Genomic DNA, 20767 nt, shown 5'->3' on the forward strand with positions numbered 1-20767 from the left:
GGTGAGTTTAATATTCCTTTAAATCCTGTCCTGTTTCCAGAACCTGCAGTTTGGTGATGCCTTATGTAACACAATGGCTTTACAAAAACTATTCATTTGCATTTCAAGGCCTCCAAGTGTACCACAGAAAGCCATTCCAAGATGTAATCATTTGTTGTTGGCATAAGGCTGATTTCCATTTCTAAGAGAACAAGGATTAAAGTATTAATCCTGAATAAAAAAAGATCAGAAGCATAGATTTCACTTATTTGTAGAAATAAATATTTTGATAAAAGTAATCTGGATAATTCACATATGTTTCAATTCTGCTACGAGAACAATTTGATAAAGTTATTTGAATGTGTGAAAACACATGATAGTTTCTATAGTAATGTAATCAGGCTCCTGTGAGGTATTTTAGACTTAGTTGCACATATAAATAACTCTTACATCACAAACAAATACAGAGCTATAATTTATATTGTATAAATTATTCTTAGTGGATTTAGGTCATTAGCAGTGGGAATTGCAGTATTGCAATATAAAAATATATGCAGAGTGCTGAATTATAAAGTTTTCTTTAAAAAATACAAAAATTCAGTTCTTTAACAAGATATCAGCAAATGAGTAAAGATTCATCATCACTAGTGTTAGATTCTAATAGAGGGTGCGTGGGCTCAAACATTGGCACTTCCTTTGAACAATAGCAGTTAGCATGTACACCCAACGGTTCTTCCTGACAAGAGCCTCCACAGCAATATGGCTGTTCTGTGACCTGGTTATGAACATTCGTCAAGCTGTCAGGATGATCTGAGTGCAGATTTTGGAAAGGCAATCTCTGGATTTCTGGTCTCTGATGGCTATATGTTATATTGCTTGCTCCCTCAGGAGTCCTTTGTGATACAGGCACCAAGCAAAATGTTTCGGCAATAGCTGCAGAAGTGTTCCTTAGTGAGTGTCCTGTGTCCTCTTTTATGGCTGTATTAAGAAATAGGTTACATGAATCCACAGAGTATGAATCTGTAACAAACTCTACTAAAGGAGAATGTTGAACTGTATCAGTGCAATTATTTTCTAAACCATTTAATGGAAGCTGATCAATGAGTTCTAGTTCAAGGTGTAAATTGTTGGCTGCCATTTCAGATCTACCGGCCTCTAGTATATCAGTTTGTGTGTATGTGTTATAGGTTTCAACAGGTGTTGAAGGACTCTGTAAATTTTCTTCACTTCTGCTAAGGTCATTGTCACTAAATCTCGCTTGTGGTGTTAGCAGTGGGATATGACCCCTGGTACGTGGGCGATGAAACAACCTATTCCAAAGCCTTCCCAAACGTCTCCTAGAAGAAGTCCGTCGAGAAGAATGACGTCTCATTTGCCGTCTCATAGCAGTCCGAATGTTTTGCAACATGGAAACCTGTTGACAAGATAAGGGTCATGAACAATCAAATTTATCTGAAGTAATCTATCAATATAAATACTATAAAGACTATAACTTCATACACACGGCAACACATACTAAATAAGCTTATATATTACAGTTCTGTAATATATATGTGTCTGTCTGTGTCAGTGTGTGTGTGTCAGTCTGTCTGTGTGTCTGTGTGTCTGTGTGTATCTGTCTGTGTCTGTCTATGTCTGTGTGTGTCTGTCTGTCTGTGTGTGTGTCTGTCTGTGTCTGTCTATGTCTATGCGTGTCTGTCTGTCTGTGTGTGTGTCTGTATGTGTGTCTGCCTGTGTCTGTCTGTCTATGTCTGCGTGTGTGTCTGCGTGTGTGTCTGTCTGTGTGTGTCTGTCTGTCTATGTCTGTGTGTGTCTGTCTGTGTGTGTCTGTCTGTCTATGTCTGTGTGTGTCTGTGTGTGTGTCTGTCTGTCTGTGTGTGTGTCTGTCTGTGTGTGTCTGTCTATGTCTGTGTGTGTGTCTGTGTGTCTGTGTGTGTGTCTGTGTGTGTGTGTGTCTGAGTCTGTGTCTGAGTCTGTGTCTGAGTCTGTGTCTGAGTCTGTGTCTGAGTCTGTGTCTGCCTGTCTGTCTGTGTCTGCCTGTCTGTGTCTGCCTGCCTGTCTGTGTCTGCCTGCCTGTCTGTGTCTGCCTGCCTGTCTGTGTCTGCCTGCCTGTCTGTGTCTGCCTGCCTGTCTGTGTCTGCCTGTCTGTCTGTGTCTGCCTGTCTGTCTGTTTCTGCCTGTCTGTCTGTGTCTGCCTGCCTGTCTGTGTCTGCCTGTCTGTCTGTGTGTCTCTGTGTCTGTCTGTGTCTGCCTCTGCCTGTCCAATTTCTTTTTGTGACACTTACCTCTATTAGATTCTATTTCTTCAGAAAGTTATCTCCAGATTTAAAGATAGATAAACGCTATTTCTATGATATCGGTCTGAGACTAATAATAAACAGCAATAGACATTCTGTTTCTACATAGCAATATAAATTGGATATCTATACAGTTGAGGATACAATATTGTAACTAATCAAACTACTAGACAAATAGTCGAAATATCAGTTCCCCAAACTTTTGAACCCTATCTTTTTTTTTGTTTTTTGAACCCATACATATTCATAAGCACTGCAACAAGCAAAAATATAAGTAATAAGTAGTCAACTAGATTGCAAGACGCTATCTGTTAACAACAGTATTTGAGGGTTCCAGATTATTATTACAATCTTTATATGTATATGGAACACCACAATGTTCCATAATCACTAACATTTATTTAATGGTCAAAAAGTTTGGGTAAAATTGAATTCAAACAGAGAACTACACTTCACGTAGATGTTTAATAATAAGGAAATTAGTAATTTTTTCTGAAGACCATGGATTAATAACCACATCCTAGGTTTTCCAAGACTAAATTCTTTTCCCATTTATACTCTTAAAAGTGTACATCTGTGTAGTATCTTGATCATAAGTGGACTGTATTCACCATTGTTGTACCCACTACATCCTTTTAAAGGCTAAGTCATTTCTTGTAATTTTAAATGTATTGTCTATCCATTATTTTATGTAATGCCCCAATAAATGTTAAGTTTTAATTAATCTTCCTCAGAACACCCGTCCATTATTGCTCTAACATTCTAGTTTGTTGTGAGGATTCGTGAGTGCTTTTAAATGTACATCAATTGGTGATTCTGTATCTCCTTTTTCTACAAGATAGATAGACAGACAGACAAACAATCACACATACTATTCTAGTTGTGTTGGGTTATACTTCAAGAAGATAACATATAACTTTCCAACTTGTAATGTAAAGTGTTTGCAGGAATAAGGCCAAAACCTAGGAATAGCACAGGCTCGAAATGTACACATCACCTTGGCATGAAAAATTGATGTATTTAAAGGGTTTCATGCAAACTGGAAAAACATAATTTATGCAAGAACTTACCTGATAAATTAATTTCTTTCATAGTGGCAAGAACCCATGAGCTAGTGACGTATGGGAAATACATTCCTACCAGAAGGGGCAAAGTTTCCCAAACCTCAAAATGCCTATAAATACACCTCCCACCACACACATACTTCAGTTTTAACGTATAGCCAAGTAGTGAGGTGTAAAAAGTAGTAAAAAAGCATACAAAAAAGAGGAACTGGAAAACAAAATGTGCTTTTATACCAAAAAATCATAACCACCACAAAATAGGGTGGGTCTCATGGACTCTTGCCACTATGAAAGAAATTAATTTATCAGGTAAGTTCTTACATAAATTATGTTTTCTTTTATGTAAGTGGCAAGAGTCCATGAGCTAGTGACGTATGGGATACAATACCCAAGATGTGGAAATCCACGGAGTCACTAGAGAAGGAGGGAGAGAACAGCTACTTCTGCTGAAAAAATTTAATCCAAATGATAAATATGTTTTCTTAAATTTCAAAAAACTCAAATCATAGGCAAAAGGAATCAAACTGAGACAGCTGCTTGAAGAACCTTTCTACCAAAGACTGCTTCTGAAGAAGCAAATACATCAAAATGGTAAAATTTTGTAAATGTATGCAAAGAAGACCAAGTTGCTGCTTTGCAAATCTGATCAACTGAAGCTCCATTCTTAAAAGCCCAAGAAGTGGCAACTGATCTGGTAGAATGAGCTGTAATTCTCTGAGGCGGAGACTGCCCTGCCTCCAAATAAGCCTTGTGAATCAAAAGTTTAACCAAGATGCCAAAGAAATGGCAGAGGCTTTCTGACCTTTCCTGGAACCAGAGAAAATAACAAATAGAACAGGAGAGCAAGTTAACGCAGGCACTACTCGGTTAGTGTAAAAAAATAAAACATCAGTTTATTGAGACACATAAAAACATGGTGTGTTCTCAAACAGAGGGCTGGCAAGCATACAAGGCCAGTCTTACGCATTTCACGCCCCCTTAGTGGTGCTTATTCATAGACTAGTCAGGTGTAGCAGAGTACGGTAATTTATACCAAAGGTGCAAACCAGTTAACTCTTGCCACACCAGGTAAAATTAAAACACAAACTAAGTGAGAATTAAAAACAATCTTAAAGCATTATAATAACAGTGCTGAGGTGACATAATGCATTATCTATATAAATATCTATTATTAAGAAACTGTATGATTTTAGCATGTAAATTCACATTTTGAAATTGTAAATATTTAGACTATTTTTATATTGACTACTTGTTATATTCATTAGACCACATCATGGAAAATTATACAAGATACAAGTGACATATATTAAGTTAAGGAACAAGTACATTGGGCCATATTAGTGGATACCTTAATATTTTATTAAAAAGCAGATTGTTCAAACCAGCTAGAAGTGTGTAATATTTTATAATATTTTGTTACTACTAATTAAATGTTTGAACATAAACCTACATAGGGATAGTACATAAGCAGAGTACAACATATTTAGGAAACAATGGTGTCAGATACAATTACTGACAGATCTAGTTGTCTATGAAATAACTGATGTCAAACTCCCTATTCATTCCCAGGGGAATTCTGGTTTTTAGTTTTAAAATCCAAAATAATTATTTTTTATCAAGGATTGTGTTCTTATTACCCCCTCTCAAGGGTACTATAGCTAAGTCTATAATTTGTACAGATATATCAGCCTTATTCGTAAAATGTATTCCATTGAAATGGCTTGCTATGGCTGATTATTTTACGTAATTTTTCACATCTCTAATGTGTTCACCTACTCTTTTTCTCTGCTCTGTAGATGTTTGTCCTATGTATTGACTATGGCAAAGATTACAGGTCAACATATAGACCACCCATTGGGTACCACAGTTTGCATAAAACTGGATCTCAAACTTTTGATTTGTGATACTAGATCTAAAAGAACCACCCTTTAAGATGGTGATGCAAGTATTGCAGTTTTTACTGCCACATCTAAAATTGCCTTTGTGTTTAAGCCATGTAGATTCTGAGGACTAAGTATTGTTTTTAACCATACTGGGAGATAAGGACTGAGCTAAGGTTCTCGTTTTTTTAGAGACAAATTTACAATTTTTGACAATTGGTTATAAGATCTCATCGCCTAACAGTAAATGCATGTGTTTGAGTATTTTAACAATTTGATCGTATTGCATGGTATACTCTGTTGTGAACACTATTGAATCACAAAAGTCATTATTTTTCGAATTTTTATTTAAGCTATTGATTGAATGGGTCTGATCCTTTCACTTGTTGACGACATTTGATTACGTTATTTCTGTTATAGCCTCTAATAACTAATCTGTTTTCCACTTCAATGGCCTGTTCGTAAACCTCATCTGATTTGGTGTTTCTCCTAAGCCTAATGAACTGTCCTTTTGGTATTGCCTGTATCAAATGTTGAGGGTGTTGTGATGTGGCATGCAGATTGGTATTTCCAGCAGTGGGTTTTCTATAGGTTTTTGTGAATATATGATTGTTGTTAGTTTGGAAAGTTAAGTCCAAAAAATTTACTTCAGTTCTGCTATAGGTACCTGTAAATTTTAGACCCATTTGATTGTTTAGATAATCCATGAATCCGTGGAATGAGGAGTCGTCGAAGGGTTTTTTTTACTATAAAAAGCAAATCGTCTATATAGCGTGAGTAGAAGGTGATATCCTCATACCATGGATTCATGGTATTATAAACATTAGAGAACTCCCACTGGGCCACATACAAATCAGTGAACAATGGGGCAAATTTTGCCCCCATCGTCGTGCCACATGTTTGTTGGTAAAACTCTTGGTTGAACATAAAGAAGTTGTGAGATAGAAGATACCTCAAAATGTCTCCTATATAGTGTTTAGTGATGTCATCTAATTTTAACTCTTTGGTTAGGAAAGATTCGACAGTTCGGACTCCCAAGGATTGGGGAATGCAAGTATATAAAGAGGAAATATCCACTACTATCCACATATAGTGGTCTTGCCAAAAATAACAAAATAGACAGAAGTCTTTCTGAAAATCCTTAGTAGCTTCAACATAGTAATTCAAAGCTCTCACCACATCCAAAGAATGAAGAGATCTCTCAAAATAATTCTTAGGATTAGGACACAAAGAAGGAACAACAATTTCCCTACTAATGTTGTTAGAATTCACAACTTTAGGCAAAAATTTAAACGATGTCCGTAAAACCGTTTTATCTTGATGAAATATCAGATAAGGAGACTAACAAGAGAGAGCCGACAACTGAGAAACTCTTCTAGCAGAAGAGATAGCCAAAATAAATAACACTTTCAAAGGAAGTAGTTTAATATCCAAAGAATGCATAGGCTCAAAAGGAGGAGCCTGCAAAATCCTTAAAATCAAATTAAGACTCCAAGGAGGAGAAATAGACTTAATAACAGGTTTGATATGAACCAAAGCCTGAACAAAACAGTGAATATCAGGAAGCTTAGCAATCTTTCTATGAAATAAGTCAGAAAGAGCAGAGATTTGTCCCTTCAAAGTATTCACAAACAAACCCTTATCCAAACCATCCTGAGAAACTGTAAAATCCAAGGAATTTTAAAAGAATGCCAAGAAAAATTATGAGAGGAGCACCATGAAATATAGGTTTTCCAAAATCGATAATAAATCTTCCTCGAAACAGACTTACGAGCCTGTAACATAGTGTCAATTACTGAATCAGAGAAACCTCTATGACTAAGAACTAAGTGTTCAATTTCCATACCTTCAAATTTAGAGATTTGCGATCCTTATGGAAAAATGGCCCTTGAGACAGAAGATCTGGCCTTAAAGGAAGCGGCCAAGGCTGGCAACTGGACATCCGAACAAGATCCGCATACCAAAACCTGTGAGGCCATGCAGGTGCTATCAGAAACACATAGGATTGTTCCAATATGATCTTGAGATCACCCTTGGGAGAAGAACTAGAGGTGGAAAAATGTAAGCAGGTTGGTAAAACCAAGGAACTGCTAAAGCATCCACCATCTCTGACTGAGGATCCATGGATCTTGACAGATATCTGGGAAGTTTCTTGATCAAATGAGAGGCCATCAGATCTATTTCTCCACATCTGAATAATCTGATGAAACACATCCGGATGGAGAGACCACTCCCCTGGATGCAAAGTCTGACGATTTAGATAATCTGCTTCCCAATTGTCAACACCTGGAATATGAATTGCAGAAATTAGACAAGAGTTGGACTCTGCCCAAGAAAGTATTCAAGATACTTCCTTCATTGCCAAGGAATTGTGAGTCCATCTCTGATGATTGACATATGCCACTGTTGAGATATTAGTTCTCACTTCAATAGAGGCCAAGCCTGAAGAGCTCTGAAGATAGCACAGAGTTCTAAAATGTTAATTGGTAACCTTGCCTCTTGAGGTTTCCAAACCCCTTGTGCTGTCAGAGACCCCAGACAGCTCCCCAACCTGAAAGACTTGCATCTGTTGAGCTCACTCTTGAATAATCCGATGATGGTCTAACCACCAAGACAGAGAGAGTTGAATGTTGGGATTTAAGTATATCAACTGTGATATCAGAGTATAATCCCTGCACCATTGATTCAGCATGCAAAGCTGCAGAGGTCTCATATGAAAACAAGCAAAGGGGATCGCGTCCGATGCTGCAGGTAGACCTAAAACTTCCATGCACATAGCCACTAAAGGGAATGATCGAGACTGAAGGTTTAGACAAGCTAAAAACCAATTTAATTTGCCTCTTGTCTGTTAAAGAAAGAGTCATGGACACTGAATCTATCTGGAAACCTAAAAAGGGGACCTTTGTTTGAGGAATCCAGAAACTCTTTTGTAAATTGATCCTCCAACCATGCCTTTGAAGAAACAATACTAGTTGTTTCGTGTGAGATTCTGCTAAAATGAAAAGACTGAGCTAGTACCAAGATATTTTCCAAATAAGGAAACACCACAATACCCTGCTCTCTGATTACAGAGAACCTTCAAAAAGATTCCTGGAGCTGTCGCTAGGCAAAATGAAAGAGCGACAAACTAGTAATGCTTGTCTAGAAAAGAGAATCTCAGAAACCGATAGTGCTCTGGAGGAATTGGAACATGAAGATAAGCATCCTGTAAGTCTATTGTGGACATAAAATGCCCTTGCTGAACAAAAGGCAGAGTAGTCCTTATAGTCACCATCTTGAAAGTTGGGACTCTTACAAAATGACTTAAAAGTTTCAGATCCAGAACTGGTCTGAAAGAATTCTCTTTCTTTGGGACAATGAATAGATTTAAATAAAACCCCAAACCCTGTTCCTGTAGAGGAACCGGAACAATCATCCCTGAAAGCTCTAGATCTGAAACACATTTCAGAAAAACCTGAGCTTTCACAGGATTTGTTGGAATATGAGAAAAAATCTTCTCACAGGAGGCCTTATTTTGAATCCTATTCGATACCCTTGAGACACAATATTCTGAATCCACTGATTCTGAACAGAACCTGATCAAATTTCCTGAAACAATTTCAATCTGCCCCCCACCAGCTGATCTGGATTGAGGGCCGCACCTTCATGCAGTCTTAGGGGGCTGGATTTAGTCTTTTTTAAGGCTTGGTTTTATTCCAATTTGAGGATGGTTTTCAATTGGAACCAGAGGCCTTAGGGGAAGGAGTAGACTTTTGTTCCTTATTCTGATGAAAGGAACTAAAACAATTAGGAGCCTTAAATTTACCCTTAGATTTTTTTATCTTGAGGCAAGAAAACTCCCTTCCCACCAGTAACAGTGGAAATAATAGAATCTAATTGAGAACCAAATAAATTCTTACCCTGGAAAGATAGAGATAGTAATCTAGATTTAGACACCATGTCAGCATTCCAAGATTTAAGCCATAAAGCTCTTCTGGCTAAAATAGCTAAAGACATAGATTTAACAACAATCTTAATAATGTCAAATATAGCATCACAAATGAAATGATTAGAATGTTGAAGCAAAAGAATAATGCTTGTCAAATCATGATCTTCTACCTGCCGAGCTAAACTATCCAACCAAAAAGTTGAAACAGCAGCCACATCAGCCATTGAAATAGCAGGTCTAAGAATATAGCCAGAATGTAAATATGCTCTTCTAATATAAGATTCAATCTTCCTATCCAAAGGATCCTTAAAAGAAGTACTATCTTCCATAGGAATAGTAGTACGTTTGGCAAGAGTGGAAATAGCATCAACCTTAGAAACTTTTTCCCAAAACTCTAAATTAGCCACAGGTAAAGGATACGACTTCTTAAACCTAGAAGAAGGATTGAAAGAAGAACCAGGCTTAGACCATTCCTTAGTAATCATATCAGAAATAGCATCTTGAACAGGAAAAACCTCAGGAGCAACCTTAGGAGGTTTAAAAACAGTATTCAAATGTTTACTGGCTTTTTTATCAAGAGGACTAGACTCTTCAATGCACAAAGTAACCAGAACTTTCTTCAATAAAGAATGAATATAATCAATCTTAAACAGATAGGAAGATTTGTCAAATTCAGAATCTGAATCAGGATCTTCGGAACCAGAAGAATACTCATAAGCAGAGGATATTTCAGTATGCTGTCATTCAATACAAATTTCATCAGATTTATGAGAAGTTTTAAAAGACCTTTTACGTTTATTTGAAGGCGGAATAGCAGACATAGCCTTATCTATAGCTGCAGCAATATAATTATTTACATCTGCAGGAATATCAGGTACTTTAGACGTTGAAGATGGTGTATTAGTACTAATAGAAACATTATCGGCATGCAAAAGCTTATCATGTCAGATGCCACATAATTGAGCTGAAGAAATAACATCAGTTAATATACAACAGACACACTTAGCTTTGGTAGAACTGTGTTTAGGCCGCATGGTTTCTACAGCAACATCAGAGGAAGGATCAAATTGAGACATTTTTTAAAATGTAAAAAGAAAAAAACAACATTTAAACAAAATATGCAATTTCCTCACGTAGCAGTTTTAGGAATGGGAAAAAATGCTTATGCAAAAGTAGGATGCAAAAAAAATAAGCATCATAGCTCTTAACATGGAGAGAACCAGAAGAAAAAAGGAAGAGGGGTTATATACAAAAAAGATTTCTGGCGCCAAGTATGATGCAAGACGCAAAAAGGAAAAAAATATTTTGCTGCCAAAGCTAACATCAGGAGATGACACAACTCGAGTCATAACAAGCGCGACTCCATGACCAAACAACGCGCGTCAACAAAGACGCAGGAAATGACTTACGTCATCTTAGACGCACTTTCGCGCCAAAAAAATTTCAGTGCAAAGAATGACGCCATAAAAAACTGCATTTTTGCCCACAAAAATTTGGAAAACAAAATCAAATTGAAAAAAATCTGAAACCCCAGGTACAAGATAAAAATAAAAAAAAAATCTTCCCAAATAAAAATTCCATACTGAAACTGATAGTCTGCAGAAAAGGGAAATATACATAGACCTGACTCTTGGCAAATATAAGCAAATACATATATTTAAAACTTTATAACATAAAGTGCCAAACATAGCTAAGAGTGTCTTAAAATAATGATACATACTTACCGGAAGACACCCATCCACATATAGCAGACAGCCAAACCAGTACCAAAAAATATCAGCAGAGGTAATGGTATAAGAGTATATCGTCTATCTGAAAAGGGAGGCAAGGAATGAATCCCTACGACCGATTACAGAGAGCCTTTGAAAGGATTTCCCATGGGTGAAACCACTTAATCAACAGGCAATACTCCCTTCACATCCCTCTGACAAACACTGTACTCTGAGAGGAACTGGGCTTCAAAATGCTTAGAAGTGCCTTTCACAGAAGAAAATCAAGCACACCTTGCTTCACCACCTCCACAGGGAGGCAAAGTTTGTAAAACTGAAGTATGTGTGTGGTGGGAGGTGTATTTATAGGCATTTTGATGTTTGGGAAACTTTGCCCCCTCCTGGTAGGAATGTATATCCCATACGTCACTAGCTCATGGACTCTTGCCACTTACATAAAAAATGTAGCATAATTGTGGTACTGCAGATAGTAGTAGGTCCATCTAGACTGTCTACTGGACTCCCTACCTCAAAACCTTGTACTACTACATCCAATGGAAGAAATATCCACTTACCTGCTAGACATATTTTTGAGTATATAAGGTGCATCACACCCATTTTGCTTGCAGCTACTTTCTATCTCTTTTCCTCCCTGTTACATCTCACCTGCCCCCACACAGTACCCACCTCTTTTTAAGTTTCTCCCTCTCTATTTCAGGAACTTTCTCTTTTTCAGTAACTCACTTTTTCAATGCAGACAATGAAAGATGATGTGCAAACAAGGCTGTGTGGAACATAGGATTGTTGAAGTAATTATTTTTACACCTTGTTTGTAAACTCTCTTATTGCCCAATTTATATCTAACCATCCTCAACAGAAGAGATAAATATAAAATCTTAGTGCAAACATGTCTGCACCCATTACTTTATAGAAACTAAACCATTGCACTTACAATTTCATACTATCCCTTTAAGTATTGAAGCTAAAGTATAAAATGCTTAATTATGTGTAGTTAAAAATCTTTGAAATGTGAGTATATCCTAGCAGAAAACTAGGCCCTTTAACAACCACAATAACAAAGATGACCTACAATTTAATGGATAGACATATCTTAAAATTTCAGAACATTTCAACAATACCTTCACCTTCGCTAAGAGACAATCCATATGTTCAGCTTGATTCCCTCAATACTTATTCTTATTCACTAACTTTACAGGAAGTTATCCCCGGTCACTCCACTAAAAATTAAATTAAAATTCAGTCCAAAACTTAACTCACAGAGACACACATTTTCAACCATTGGCTCAAATACTTCAAATTACATCACTATATCACAACCCACCCAGCCACCAGACAAATCTGCAGACCACTCACTCCTTCTGAAACACTTTGCAACTCCTCTATACTAAGTGTAACATCCCTTTTTTTATAAATTGTTGCTGGATTATCAAGCCTGAAATCTTATACCAAAAAATAGATTGAGGAGCTGCAAGTACAGATTCCTATAAAATAATCATCAACAATTCTTGTCAATATGAGCAAAAGTAACTCCTCAATCCATTTCCTACAGACAAATGTAAAGCTTCTATGCCAATGGTATTATACTCCCACTAGACTGGCCTCCATTTACACCACCACCACTACTGATTGTTGGAGAGCCTGTAGCGGTTCTTGCATATCTGGTGGCCGTGCCCCAAAATTATTTCCCATTGGCAAGAGATTGGGAAAGCAATAGAGACAGCCCTTGGCATCACTCTCCCATTAGACCCAGTCGTATTTCTATTTAACAATATCTCTGGAATGGAGGTCCTATGTAACTCAAACAAGATTATTAGTAAAAACATAAATTATACTTACCAGATAATTTCATTTCCATTGAGGGGAGGAGAGTCCACAGCTGTCTTCATTACTGTTGGGAATTAAGAACCTGGCCACCAGGAGGAGGCAAAGACACCCCAGCCAAAGGCTTAAATAGCTCCCCCACTTCCCTCATCCCCCAGTCATTCTGCCGAGGGAACAAGGAAGAGTAGGAGAAATATCAGGGTATAAATGGTGCCAGAAGATGATTAAATTTAGGTCCGCCCATCGGAGATATGGGCGGGAGCCATGGACTCTCCTCCCCTAGATGGAAATGAAATGATCAGGTAAGCATAATTTCGGTTTTCCATCTAAAGGGGAGCAGAGTCCACGGCTTCATTCATTACTGTTGGGAACTTATACCCAAGATCTAGAGGACAATGAATGAAACCGGGAGGGTAAAAGGTGGACCCTAATCTGAGGGCACCATAGCCTGCAAAACCTTTCTCCCAAAAACAGCTTCCGCAGAAGCAAAAATGTCAAATTTGTAAATCTTTGTAAAAATGTGTAAGGAGGACAAGGTAGCCACCTTACAAATTTTCTCCATAGAGGCCTCATTCTTGAAGGCTCAAGACGAAGCCACAGCTCTAGTTGAATGAGCCGTGATCCTCTGAGGAGGCTTATGTCCTGCTGTCTCTTAGGCCAAGCGAATCAAGCTCCTCAACCAAAAGGACAAAGAGGTAGAAGAGGCTTTCTGCCCCTTGCACTTCCCTGAATACACCACAAAAAGAGATGTAGACTGTCTGAAATCCTTTGTAGCCTGAAGATAGAACTTCAGGGCCCGAACCACATCCAGATTATGAAGTAACCTCTCCTTAGAAGAAGAAGGGTTAGGACACAAAGAAGGAACCACTATTTCCTGATTAATGTTACGGGTTAGAAACCACCTTGGCAAGAAACCCCAAACCAGTGCGAAGCACAGCCTTACCTGCATGAAAAAACAGATAAGGATGCTCACATTGCAAGGCAGCCAGTTCAGATACTCTGTGTGCCGATGCAATGGCCAACAGGAAGAGAACCTTCCAGGACATAATCTTAAAGTCAATGGAATGCATAGGCTCAAACTGAACCTTCTGCAATACCTTAAGGACCATGTTAAGCTCCATGGGGGAGCAGACTGTTTAAAGACAGGCCTGATTCTAGACAGAGCCTGAACAAAAGATTGGATGCCAGGGAGCTCAGCAAGTCTCCTATGCAACAAAACTGATAATGCCGAAATCTGTCTCTTAAGGAACTGGCGGCAAGACCCTTCTCCAAACCCTCTTGGAGAAAGGACAGAATCCTGGATACCTTCACCTTATGCCAAGGATATCCATGCTTCTCACACCAGGACAAGTAAATCCTCCACACCTTATGGTAGATGCGGCGAGTGACTGGCTTTCTTGCCTGAATTAGAGTATCAATCACTCTTTCAGAAAAGTCTCTCTTGGCCAAGACTAGGTGTTCAATCTCCACGCAGTCAGCCTCAGAGAATCGAGATTTTGATGTTGAAAAGGGCACTGTTCCAGCAGATCCCTGCGACAGGGTAACCTCCACGGCGAAGAGGATGACATCCCCACCAAATCCACTAACCACGTCCTCCGTGGCCATGATGGAGCAATCAGAATGGGCGAAGCTCGCTCCTGTTTGATGCGTGCCACTACACGAGGTAGAAGTGGTAACAGTGGAAAAATGTAAGCTAGGCTGAACACCCAAGGCACCGCCAAGACATCTATCAGCTCTGTCTGGGGATCCCTGGACCTCGACCCGTATTGGGGTAGCTTGCAATTGAGTCTGGACGCCATGAGATCTATCTTCGGCGTTCCCCACCTGAGGCAAATCTCCACAAACACTTCGGGGAGAAGAGACCATTCCCCCAGATGGAAGGATTGCCTGCTGAGAAAGTCTGCTTCCCAGTTGTCCACACCTGGAATGTGAATTGCTGAGAGCAAGCAGCTGTCGGACTCCGCCCACTCCAAAATCCGAGACACCTCCCTCATGGCTAGGGAGCTCCTTGTACCCCCCTGATGGTTGATGTAAGCCACCAAGGTAATGTTGTCGGTCTGGAATCTGATGAAGCTAAACGACCCCAGAGGAGGCCATGCCTTCAGAGCATTGTAGGATTGCTCGGAGTTCCAGAATATTTATCGGAAGGAGAGACTCCTCCCGGGACGATTTTTCTTGTGCCATCCTAGCACCCAAAACAGCTCCCCATCCTGCCAGACTCGCGTCCATGGTCACAATCTCCCAGGACAGTCTCAAGAAGGATGTCCCCATGGGTAGTTGCTCCGGACAGATCCACCAGAATGAGAGGGAGATCTGAGTCTAAGCATCCATGAATATCTGCTGTGATAGATCTGAATGATGCACAATTGAAGAGGTCTGAGATGGAACCTGGCAAATGGAACCTAGACCCCTTTCTGCTAGGGGTACTGGTACGATAATGCCGAGAGAGGAGAGATAACTCACACGCTCTAGAAAGGCCTCTCTTTTTCCTGGTCTTAAAGACAGGTTTGACAGGAGGAATCTGCCCCTGGGCGGATAGGATCTGAACCCTATCCTGTAACCCTAAGCGATAACCTCCAGAACCCAAGGGTCCTGAACGTCCTGTAACCAGGCTTCTGAAAAGAGAGATAATCTGCTTGGTCTGGAGACCGGTTGGGGCCGCCCCTTCATGCAGATTTTGTCTCGGCAGGCTTATTGCTCTGCTTAGATTGTTCCAGGAATGAGCCGGCTTCCAAGTTCGCTTGGACTGGTCCGCTTTCATGGAGGGCTGCTGGTCGCTGGGCCTTGTCCGCACGAGAGTGACGAAAAGTAGATCCGTTAGGCTTAGCCTTCTTATGCTGCGGTAGGAAAGCTCCCTTGCCTCCCGTAACCGTGGATATGAACGAATCCAAACCTGGACCAAACAGAATCTTTCCTCGAAAAGGCAGGGACAACAGCCTTGACTTAGAGGTCATGTCCACAGACCAAGGCTTTAACCACAGAGCCCTGCCAGCTAAAACGGAAAAACCTGACACCTTTGTGTTTAGGCCAATAATTTGCATATTGGCATCACAGATGAAAGAATTGGCGACCTTCAGCGCCTTAATCTTATCCTGTATCTCGTGTATGGAAGTCTCCCCCTTGACCATTTCACACAGGGATTCACAACAATATGTCGCAGCTCCGGCAACCGCAGTTGCGGCCGCTGCTGGCTGAAAAACAGATCCCATGTGTTGGAACATCTTCCTTAACATGTTTTCCAACTTTTTACCAATGGGCTCTTTAAACGACAAACTATCCTCAAGGGGAATAGTTGTCCGCTTCGCGAGCGTGGAGATAGCACCATCCACCTTAGGGACAGTACCCCACAGCTCAAGCTGAGAGTCCGGAATGGGGAACAGTTTCTTAAAGGAAGAAGAAGGGAAACGGAAGAACCAAATTGCTCTCATTCATTCTTAATAATATTAGCCATCTTTACAGGAACCGGGAAGGCCTGAGGCACCACCCTGTCCTCATATACCTTATCAAGCTTAGGAATCACAGGTTCCTCTAGAAGCTTCAGTTCCAGAACCTCCAGAGTAGCAAGCACTTGCTTCAGCAAAAAGCACAAATTCTCTATCCTAAACCTAAAGTCAGGCTCCTCCGCAGCCAGAGGTTTACATGACATGGACTCCAACCCAGAAGGGTCCTCCTCCGAAGAGTCGGAGTGGGCCTCGTCATCGTATAACGCATCTGATATTTCCATCAGCGTAGACAACCCCTGGGCTGAGCCGCCATGACACGCCCTACGCTTGCGCTTAGCAGAACGTGGTAAGTCATGGATCACTTTCGATATCGCCGATTCCAGTTGATTCACAAAATCTGAAGGCCAACGAATCTTTCCCGCAGGAGTAATGGTTGGACCCTGGGGCGCTGCATGTGCAATTGGAGATGAATGCAGGGAATGCACCTCACGGGACAGAGGTGGATGGCTCAGTAGTACTAGACATCCGTTTACATTTAGATGTCGTAACTTTATTAAGGCATGTGTAACATAGTTGAGCAGGCTGTTCTACCAGAACCCCCCCTCACAATAAACACAGGAATGAGACCTTGTTAAAGAGGGAGAACGATCTAACGCGTCAGAGTCCTCCATAGCTTGCGCTGTTATTACGGACTAAATTAACTTAATAAATAGGCACCTTTATAACCTCCAATGGCCGGGGCACTCACCACCTCCTATGACCCGGACTACTGAAACCGTTTCGTCTCCTGCGCCGCTGATCAACAGAGGAAGAGAGATAGCCACACCCGCACACCCGGTCACATGGAATGCCTGGCAGGACCGCCCCTGCCTAAGGAGAAAACAAGCCAAAAAAGGCAGCACAATACTCTTGTAAGTCACCTGAAAGTTCCACACATTGCCAGAGCCTCATCTCTCACATAACACAGAAATGACACAATAAACAATATCATGTATAACCCCCCCCCTGTTCAATAATCTCCTTTCCAGGAATATTAACCCTTGATTCTTTAAAGATAAAAGGCGTCACACTGTGACCCTGTCTTCCGTGTTATCATTATGTAATAAAAAAACAGGAACACGGCCCTTCAAGTGTGACAGGTTAGTAGCCTCGCTCCTGGACTTGAGTGTAAAAAGCAGGCAGCAAAACTCGTCAACGCTGATTGCTTGTGGAGCTGTTAATTTGAGTCGAGATGGTTTCGCAGAAAGACTCTCCCTGCATCTCCGGACTGTAACTTTCACCCAGGCTCCCACTGAGAGGCTGACAGGACTACTTAAAACTCCAGTCCCAATGTGAAGAGTACTACCCTCCATAAGAGGCTACTCTGATCTTCGGCACTTCTATGCCGTCCTCCTGTGATGAAAGGCAAAGAATGACTGGGGGATGTATTTAAGCCTTTGGCTGGGGTGTCTTTGCCTCCTCCTGGCCAGGTTCTTAATTCCCAACAGTAATAAATTAAGCCGTGGACTCTCCTCCCCTTTAGATGGAAATACAAATATGTCACTACCAAACAAATAGATGACTTCTGGGATATGAACTGCCTCTGGGAAGAATACTGTAATACGGTACCTAGCCGCGCATTAGAAGTGGATGCTAATATAGCTCAACTTAAAAGTTAACCATGTTTTATTTATACCTAGGTGTAAGTTTCAAAATTGTAATATTCCTATCTTGCTACCTTGCAAATGTACTATTTGTATACAAAGTGTGTATACTATGTAAACGTTTTTTTCACAGATCTTTACATTGTTTTCAAATTTATGAATTGTTTATTTCTTAAATATTTTTTTTTTTAAATGTACTTTCATTATTCATTTTGTCCGCTTAAGTTTCCCTTTATCTGTCTTTCCTGCTGAGGACAATTATGGACAGATATAAAACAGGCAATAGGCAAGACTGGAAAGGACATGGCTTCTCATTTCCTGCTAAGAAAAAGGGGAACATTTAGGAAAGGGGAAGAAGTTTAAAGAAAAAAAAAAAAAAGTTGTGTCTCCATCTAGTGGCATATAAATGTACTGCAGTTTTCCTTTCTTCACTGTTTCTTTACTCACATACCTAGATTATGAGTTTTGCACTAAACAGGGTGCGAAACTAACGCCAAAAAAGTTTTTAATTTAAAGTTATGGGGGGTGTAAGGTTTAGGGGTTAACAGTGTAATTTAGTGGTTTGCGATGCGATACTAAACCCAATTTTTGTCTTTCATGATTCAGATAGAGCATGCAATTTTAAGCAACTTTCTAATTCTAACTTTCTAATTTACTCCTATTATCGATTTTTATTTGTTCTCTTGCTATCTGTATTTTAAAAAAGCAGGAATGTAAAGCTTAGGAGCCAACCCATTTTTGGTTTAGAACCTGGGTTACATCTGCTTATTGGTGGCTAAATGTAAGATGTTACCCTTTCTTTCTTTAACTTAAAGGGACAGTAAACCTCAAAAAAATAGTGCAGAATTATATAACATTATATTAGCGCAAACTTTGTAAAACATAATATACCCTTTGAATTTTTTTAAAAAACGGCTGTTTTACAGACACGCTCTCTGTGCTCTTCTGAGCGGATCTGTTTTTTTCACACAGCGCATCGGGCCAGCTGTATAGTCACAGCCCGGCCCGACCGCGCCATAACACTAAGTGCAGCTCGCTCCTGCTCTGTCTGACAGCAGGAGCGAGCTGCACTGTGTATAATGGAGCGGTCGGGCCAGGCTGTGACTATACAGCTGGCCCGATGCACAATTTATAACCCCATCACCTATGACATACAGGAGGGCTCCGCAGTGGCCACATGTGGGTAAGGGGGGTGGCAGTGACTTACCAGTGCTGTGCTGTACTAGCACATGGTGACTGACTGAGCTCAGGCTGAGGGGGAGCCGGGAGGCAGCTGTGTCGGATCTAGCTGAAGGGATAGCCAGCAATGCAGTGCTGAATGGACTAGCAGCGTTTTCTTGTCCGGTACAGCAGCAAGAACAGCGGCTCCCTCCCACCATGAATAGAAAGCTGGCCAGCAGGATGCACAGTCTGCGCGCCCAAATACTTTGAATGGAGTATTTGGGCGCGCAGACTGTGCATACTACTGGCCAGCTTTCTATTCATGGTGGGAGGGAGCCGCTGTGCTTGCTGCGGTACCGGACAAGAAAATGCTGCTTGGGGGGACAGTGAGTAACTGTGGTAGTGTTGTGTAGTGGGACTCACTTGGCATAGGTCACCATTGCAAGATAAAGAGCTTGTCTCCTCTGCATTAGAATCATACCGCAAACTATAGAGCTCAGCTGGCTTACTTTACACCATTATTCGGCTAGATTACGAGTTTTTGTCGGTAAGGCTGTGCTGTGCTAACGCTCCTTTTTTTCTCCCCGCTCACTTAAGACAACGCTGGTATTACGAGTTTTCTGCAAGCCGGCGTTAGCCTCAGAAAAGTGAGCCTTGAGAAAAATTTAGCTCCACATCTCACCTCAATACCAGCGTTGCTTACGGTAGTGGTAAGTTGGCAAAACGTGCTCGTGCACGATTTCCCCATAGGAAACAATGGGGCTGAGCTGGCTGAAAAAAAACCTAACACCTGTTTACAGCTAACACCCTAACATGAACCCCGAGTCTAAACACCCCTAATATTACACTTATTAACCCCTAATCTGCCGTCCCCGACATCGTCACCACCTACAAAACCCCCAAAATAAAAAAATTCCCTACCCTATACTAAATTACAAATAGCCCTTAAAAGCGCTTTTTGCGGGGCATTGCCCCAAAGTAATCAACTCTTTTACCTGTAAAAAAAAAAAATACAATACCCCCCAACATTAAAACCCACCACCCACACACCCAACCCTACTCTAAAACCCACCCAATCCCCCCTTAATAAAACCTAACACTACCCCCTTGAAGATCACCCTACCTTGAGCTGTCTTCACCCAACCGGGTACAAGTGGACCTCCAGAAGTCTTCATCCGATCCGGCCAGAAGAGGACATCTAGACCGGCAGAAGTCTTCATCCCGGCGGCATCTTCTATCTTCTTCCATCCGGAGCGGAGCGGGTCCATCTTGAAGACATCCAACGAGGAGCATCCTCTTCCATCCGACGGCGACTGAAGAATGAAGGTTCCTTTAAGTGACGTCATCCAAGATGGCGTCCCTTCAATTCCGATTGGCCTATCAGTCAATCGGAATTAAGGTAAGAAAAATCCTATTGGCTGATGCAATCAGCCAATAGAATTGAGCTTGCATTCTATTGGCTGATTGGAACAGCCAATAGAATGCAAGCTCAATCCTACTGGCTGATTGGATCCGCCAATAGGATTGAACTTCAATTCTATTGGCTGATTGCATCAGCCAATAGGATTTTTCCTACCTTAATTCCGATTGGCTGATAGGATTTTATCAGCCAATCGGAATTGAAGGGACGCCATCTTGGATGACGTCACACCTTCATTCTTTAGTCGCCGTCGGATGGAAGAGGATGCTCCGCGTTGGATGTCTTCAAGATGGACCCGCTCCGCTCCAGATGGAAGAAGATAGAAGATGCCACCTGGATGAAGACTTCTGCCGGTCTGGATCTCCTCTTCTGGCCGGATCGGATGAAGACTTCTGCCGGTC

General features: G+C 40.8%; 1 protein-coding gene across 1 annotated transcript in view; it reads right to left on the reverse strand.

Moving 5' to 3' along the window:
* Window positions 1–441: 441 nt before the first annotated feature.
* The window catches only part of LRP3 (LDL receptor related protein 3), a 197218-nt gene continuing 176892 nt past the window's right edge, over window positions 442–20767 (reverse strand). Inside the window, exon 7 of the mRNA XM_053695069.1 lies at window positions 442–1393. Coding sequence (XP_053551044.1) covers window positions 596–1393 — 798 coding nt within the window. The 3' untranslated portion in view covers window positions 442–595. The remainder of the gene's footprint in view (window positions 1394–20767) is intronic.

The sequence above is a fragment of the Bombina bombina genome, chromosome 1 (genome assembly GCF_027579735.1).
Source record: "Bombina bombina isolate aBomBom1 chromosome 1, aBomBom1.pri, whole genome shotgun sequence".
In the NCBI taxonomy this organism is placed as follows: domain Eukaryota; kingdom Metazoa; phylum Chordata; class Amphibia; order Anura; family Bombinatoridae; genus Bombina; species Bombina bombina.